The following is a 6,274-nucleotide window of genomic DNA, read 5'->3' as shown; positions in this document are numbered from 1 at the left end:
TCTTGGTGATGGGACACAATAACTAACTACATTGTATATTGACAAAATAAAAAAAAAATTAAGATCTTTAGAAATTTTGAAGCTTCGATGATGAGAATCCTAAAGAAGGGGAGGAAAGATAAGGTGCTGACAAAAAAAAATAAAATAAAATAAATAAAAAAAATAAAAACGTGTCTAGCAGACAGTTTTAAACACAGATTAGAGAAAATTAGATTGGGTGCAAATGTTTGGCCTCCCAAGTGAGAAGCCACAGGTACATCAATAGTACTCTCATGCTTAACAATAAAACCCACACTTTGATGGTGACAGAATTGGAGACGGGGGACAGTAATGGCAGCATCACCCTCCTGTTACTTATGGACCGTACCTTGGGACTGGATTTCTCCTGGAAGTCCAGTGACCCCAAGAACCCTGATCTTATGATGGGCAGCAGCAGAATGGCTGGATTGCTGTTAGCTCTCTGATGGGTGAGGGACTTGAAAAGGGCAAGGCCACTGGTGCTTCCAGGGAACAGCCATCCCTGATCTTCAGAGGTTGAATCTCTTGAGACTATCTGACCTCAGGTCATAGAAGAGCAAAGGGCTAATAAAAGTCATGCATGACAGGCCAGCCTGGGAGGTGGACTTGGATTCCTGTGTGAGCCTGGTGGAACCACCATCACCAAATGTGAAAATTACAGTTGTTGAACTAAGTAAAAGAATTTAAGTCTTTATTTCTAAATGGTTGCATGAGGAACCCAGTGAGCAATATTCCCCAAGGTAAATCAACCCAAAGTAAAACTCTTTTGGAAAAATAAAAAATCCCAACATTTATGATTACTATGAAACTTTATGGTATATATTTTAGATTTGAACAACAGTGATTTCTTTATTACTATATTTATGAAATAATTATCAAAGTCAGTTATTTTCCAGGGCTTCCTATTTTTCTCAGAAACACATCCTAGGTGTGTAAGGAAGTTGAACTCTTGCTCTATGGAATCATGCACTGAAGATGTCATTTATTTTAGTTTAAAAAGCAAAATGGAGGCAGCTCCTTCCAGTGACTAAAATAGTTTAACTTAAAGTTTAATTAACAAAAAAAAAAAAGCCACATTCCCATTTTCCAATTCACAAAGACAGGTTTTTCTTTAAAAATATGCCTGAAACATATTACAGATAATATCCCAAATGATTACTATGTAAACATTGTCATTACAATGAAATTAATATGATATCAGCTCCATTTCACATTGTAAACAGCAGGACTGTATGCAGAAGCCTATTTAGACTGTCCAGTGTTTGTGCAGGTTTTTAAATGAACCATACAAAATCTACATTGTTCTACCTTCTTGTCAAGAGGATCCATCTGTTTCCAATTATTGGCCTTTAACTGATGAAGTTCATCAAATTTCATACTAATATTTTCTATGGACAACTGCAGCATGTCCCAAAACCCCGCCAAATCCTGGGAAGTGGGCCTCGGATGAGCATTAGGATTCTGTACAAGAGAAAGAAAAACATTCCTGCTTTAGAGGCAATCCGTGACAACAAGCACAGGGCCAAAGAGGCATTTCACAATATTTTGAATACCATAAGGAGGATGAGTTCCTTTTGGATTTCAGATAGGAGATAAAAGTGAGGCTGCAAATGGTAATTTTATACACTCATCCATTTGAGTCCGTGATTCTCAAATGCCAAGGTTGTAAAACTCTTCTGTTGTGATACAACATCTATCAATATAGTCTAGGGGAAGGTCTAAACATTTGAAAAATCTCAGAATGTTTGATCTGCTACAGGAAACATTTTAAAACACTACATTTAAATGAAAATTTCATCTCTAAAACAAAATCCAGTATATTATTAGCGTCAGTATTCGACTCCATGCCACACAATTTCTTCATAAGACAGATAAGGAATCTAAAATAAGATTAGTTTTAATACTCATGTTGAGAGAAATACTAGGATAAAAAAATGAGTAGTAAAATAATTGGATTTTCAAAGTATTTTGTGTTTAATAATTAAGGTGTTAACTAATACAGGAAGTCATTTATCATATGACTGCTTTGACAAAACAATTTGAAATTAAGTAGTTTTAAATTGACCATAACATAATATAGTAAATGTGATCTACACATATATAGATCCATTTGCAATAATAATACTAGTATAATAGTGAACATTCTTAAGTGTTTAAGGATCAGCTTGCTTTGTCCCCATCCATATATCCCTGACAAAAGAAAGTATGATTTTATAAAGTAACGTTATGATCTAAGACAGAAAAAACACAGCTAAGCGACTGAAGGTGTCATGCTCATTGTTAATCATTATCTGCAACAGCAGCTAAAGGCACTCATGGTTAAAAGGGTAGGAGCCTCCATTTGTCAGGAGTTTCTAGCTGGTGTCAATTTGGTTACCTCTTGGTATTCCAGGCAACTGGACAGACTGTGAAACCTCATGCCATATAATAACAGGAAGCCAGTATGTATTTTCAAAACTAACCCCTAGTAAAAAATGAAATCATCAGAATTTCAGAAAGTGCAAGGTTGATGACTGTCAAAGTTAATAGGTTGGAAAGAACTTTGAAGTCCTTGGATGGACTAGTGTTATTGGTCTGGCTCAAAAATAGATACAAATAAAGATGTATTTTTAAATTTATAGTTCTAAAACTCTCCAGAGTTCTGAAATTCATTGGAAGAAATAAATTGTAAAGTTTCTAAGTGCTTGGTTCAGTATTAAAATCTATTCTAATGACACCTGAATTAACAAAGGTTTTTCTGTAGTATTTTGATTTAGTAAACTAAAAAAATAAAGTTCCTCAATATCTAGATATTCAAAATAGATAAGAGCTTTGACAAAGTGCATTTCTAATAGACTTTTATGATCTCACAATATATTTGGCCTTATTTTATTGGTAACTAGAAGCTAAACTTCATATTTTGGAGTTCAGTGAAGTCTTCTAGGTCACCAGCCTATTGGCTAAATTCTTTCAGTGCACCAGTGTATGAAATGATAGTTCAACAGGCCCAGAGTCAATGCTGTGCATCTATAGTGTTTTGTTTAATGTACTCAACTCTGTATCATGGCGATTTGTTCCCTCCTGGCATTGAATCTCTTTGCCCCCACATCATCAAGAAGATGAATGAGGAAACAGAGAAAGAGCTTAGGCTCTCAGCCAGTCTCCAAATCAGTGGGTCATGTGACATCCCGTGCATAAGGAGTGGCAGCTCATTCCTTAATCTAAACCAGGCCATCTTGGAGGTCAGAGCTGGGAGAGGGAGTGGAAGGACCAGGAGGGCTGGGTTTCTTGTTTGCTTATGTAGGACACAGCCAATTTTCGTTCATTCATTCTAACCCTGAGAATCTAATCTGGGATAATGTGTATCTTCAAAATAGAGAGCTATTATTTTTCTCCTCCTCAGTGTAGGAACTCAAGAAAGGAGGGCTGGATCTGGTTCTAACCAATCATAGTGCCACTTTAGGTAGCTGTAGACCTGAGCAGTGCCACCACCAGGCCACTGTGCTTCCTGCTGCAAGGGGCGTGGAGCTGACTCCCCTCCATGACGGTGAGGAGCGGAACTCAAATCCTGGATGAGATTGAAAGGCTTGAGGTCAAATAGACCGGGATCTGAATCTTGGTTCTGCCTTCTACCATGGGGCTCTAGCCAAGTTTCTTAGCCTTTCCATGCCCATTTTCCTCATCTGCAAAACTATCATAAAAATAATGACACTATCAACTACATATGGTCGTTTTGAGGGTTTAGCCAGATCGGAGATCTGAAGGCTCTTAGCATCATGTCTGGCACATAGTAGGCACTTGACCTTCCCTGCAGGGCCTGGTTTGTCCAGCATCAAGAGCCCTCTTCCCCCAGTGTGGCTCTGCTCAGTCTCCCTCTAACAGTGCTTCTCATATTTTACCCCCTAAGCTCCTCTAGTGGCCAAGAGATGTGAGCCCATCAAGAACTAGGAAACATTAAAAGCTGGTTTTAACAAAGTTAACATCTCCTCAAAGTCCAGACATTTTTCAAAAAATTTTGTTGGCAATTTCATCTTTAAAACCTGCACAGTGTGTACATCATAATGCACTTCATAATGTACTTGCTCATCGTGTGATTCTTTTAACGAGGGGTGCCGTGTTTCCCCTGTAGTGTGCCCACACTGACTTCTGCATGTGCCTATTGACTGGTTTGAGCAATGTGGCTTTCGATGAGCTTTCTTACATTCAAAGAACAAAGAATCGTGTTAATTAAGATCTGTGACACATTAGCTAGCTTGCATATTAGCAGGAATTCTGTACCTGGCACATAGCTGAAGCTCAATAAAATATTTGTTGAATTGAATTCACTTACCAATATATTTACTAATACACATTATCTCATCTAGGACAGATTTCTGAGAAGATGGAAAAAGGACCAGGTAATTTTTGCTGAGAGAAGGGAAAACAAACCATAGATGTGTGTGTGTGTGTGTGTGTGTGTGTGCGCGCGCGCGCGCTGGGGGGTGGAGGGGGATAAACCCCAAGGGAGGTTTCAAAAAGAAAAGCCTGGAGAAGAGGGATGGTGCGCGCTGGAGGGTGGAGGGGGATAAACCCCAAGGGAGGTTTCAAAAAGAAAAGCCTGGAGAAGAGGGATGGAAAGCACCAACTTCTGCATGCTCTATATTTTATCTCAGTTGAGCCCTGTGTAGACAAATCCCTTTCAGTCTATACTTGTCCTTGTTAACAAGAAGTAGTTAAAACTAAAATCATATTTTGGGTCATTTAGATTGCAAATAATAATGTTCTCACTTTCTACAAGATAAACATGTTGCTTTTCACTTTCTTTGCTATAGATCCAGGTTGACCAGCAATTGAGCAATAAAAACTATTCTTGTGGAATTAAACTTGTAGAGATAGTAGCAATTTTTAAAAAGAGATAGGCATATATAAGCAAGCTCCTGCCCTTTGATTTTGTGTTCAATTTTTAAACTGCTGATGTTGGTAGTAGCGCTTTTGTTTTTTTGTTTTGCTTTATTTTGTTTTTGTACATCCAAGAAGGATGCATTATTCATTTGTCTGGAGATCAAATTTATACTTTGTGATGCCCTCAACCTCTGGCCATTGTTAAAACAGAGAACTTTGGTCAGGAAATAGTCATTGACAGCTATTTTAGAAAGAAAATCACTATCCAAAATGATTTTTTTGTAATAATTATTGTTGAGATATCAGGCTGCTTCATATTTTGGTAAGAATAATGAAATCACAGATGTCATGTGAAAGCCAGGAAAATGAAACATTTTCAGTTCCAAAAAGCAGGAAAAGGAATTTTAACTTGATTGGATTTTTTCTTCTAGGATTATTAAGGTGTAAAATCAATATTTATAATTTTAAGAAAAGCAGGAAATGAGATAAATGAGAAAACGCTCTGTTCCAGGCGAGAGACTCCAATGGGCCTCGACTTGGTACAAAACCCGTTTTACTTTAGCTGGGCCAGTCTTCAGGACACGTTCTTCTAATGGTACTAGCAGGGAAACCGTGGTGAGGGCGAATGTTACCTACCAGGTTTTCTTCACACAGTTCTCTGAACTGGTAGAATTTCTGGGCCATGAGAAGTTGGGCACTGCCCACTGCTGTTCGGATTTTCCCTAGAACTGAAAAGAGCAAACATACAAGAAGTTTACACGATGCTTATTGCTGAGATTTCGTCTGGTAAAGCAAAGAGGAAGTCACGCTGCGGTAATCAGCTAAAGCGGTGCACGCCCGGCCACCCGCACAGCGCGTCACCTCCTGGTCTGCACGACACGGGCTCCTAGGCCGAGGTGTAAAACCAACGTGGAAAAACACATGCTTATCATGCACACTCCTATTTCTTGGGAGTAATGGAGTTTTCCATCACAGCCCTGGACGTTACCGAGAGAAGAGGCAAATAGTTGTGTTCGTTTTTGTTTTAGCTTTTTTACTGAAAGGAAACATTTCAAGGGTTTGTAAGTGTAGTTATGGATTTATGGAGGCAGCGATCATGGGCGGCTGGCCTGTTTTTCCAGTCTCAACCCAAACACGGGGAAAGCAGCCCTACCTCGGAGGGGGCGCCTCCCAGCATCACCGTATCCCTCCACATCCTGCGTGATTTCTCCGGGGCCCAGCCCCCGGGACTGTGAGGACAGGCGTGGCCGGTTGAAGGATTAGCTAAGCAGCGAGCGTGCTCAGCCTGCCGCCCGGGGACGCCAGCTTTTACACCCTGCAGTCCGACTTCTCACGACTGCAGTTTTCAGGCCCTAGGTACCGCGCAGGAAAGCGTGCCCGCCGCCAGCCACCCCTC

General features: G+C 39.7%; 1 protein-coding gene across 1 annotated transcript in view; it reads right to left on the bottom strand.

Annotated features, from left to right (window-relative positions):
- Positions 1–6,274, bottom strand: part of LOC103596622 (disks large-associated protein 1) — a gene marked incomplete at its 5' end in the record, with an annotated part of 25,629 nt that overhangs the window by 2,371 nt on the left and 16,984 nt on the right. Inside the window, 2 exons of the mRNA XM_008580287.1 lie at positions 1,327–1,479; positions 5,515–5,606. Of these exons, the coding sequence (XP_008578509.1) occupies positions 1,327–1,479; positions 5,515–5,606 (245 nt within the window). The remainder of the gene's footprint in view (positions 1–1,326; positions 1,480–5,514; positions 5,607–6,274) is intronic.

Source organism: Galeopterus variegatus, unplaced genomic scaffold (assembly GCF_000696425.1).
Source record: "Galeopterus variegatus unplaced genomic scaffold, G_variegatus-3.0.2 Scaffold2059, whole genome shotgun sequence".
Classification (NCBI taxonomy): domain Eukaryota; kingdom Metazoa; phylum Chordata; class Mammalia; order Dermoptera; family Cynocephalidae; genus Galeopterus; species Galeopterus variegatus.
This window is presented reverse-complemented; position numbering and strand designations above follow the sequence as displayed.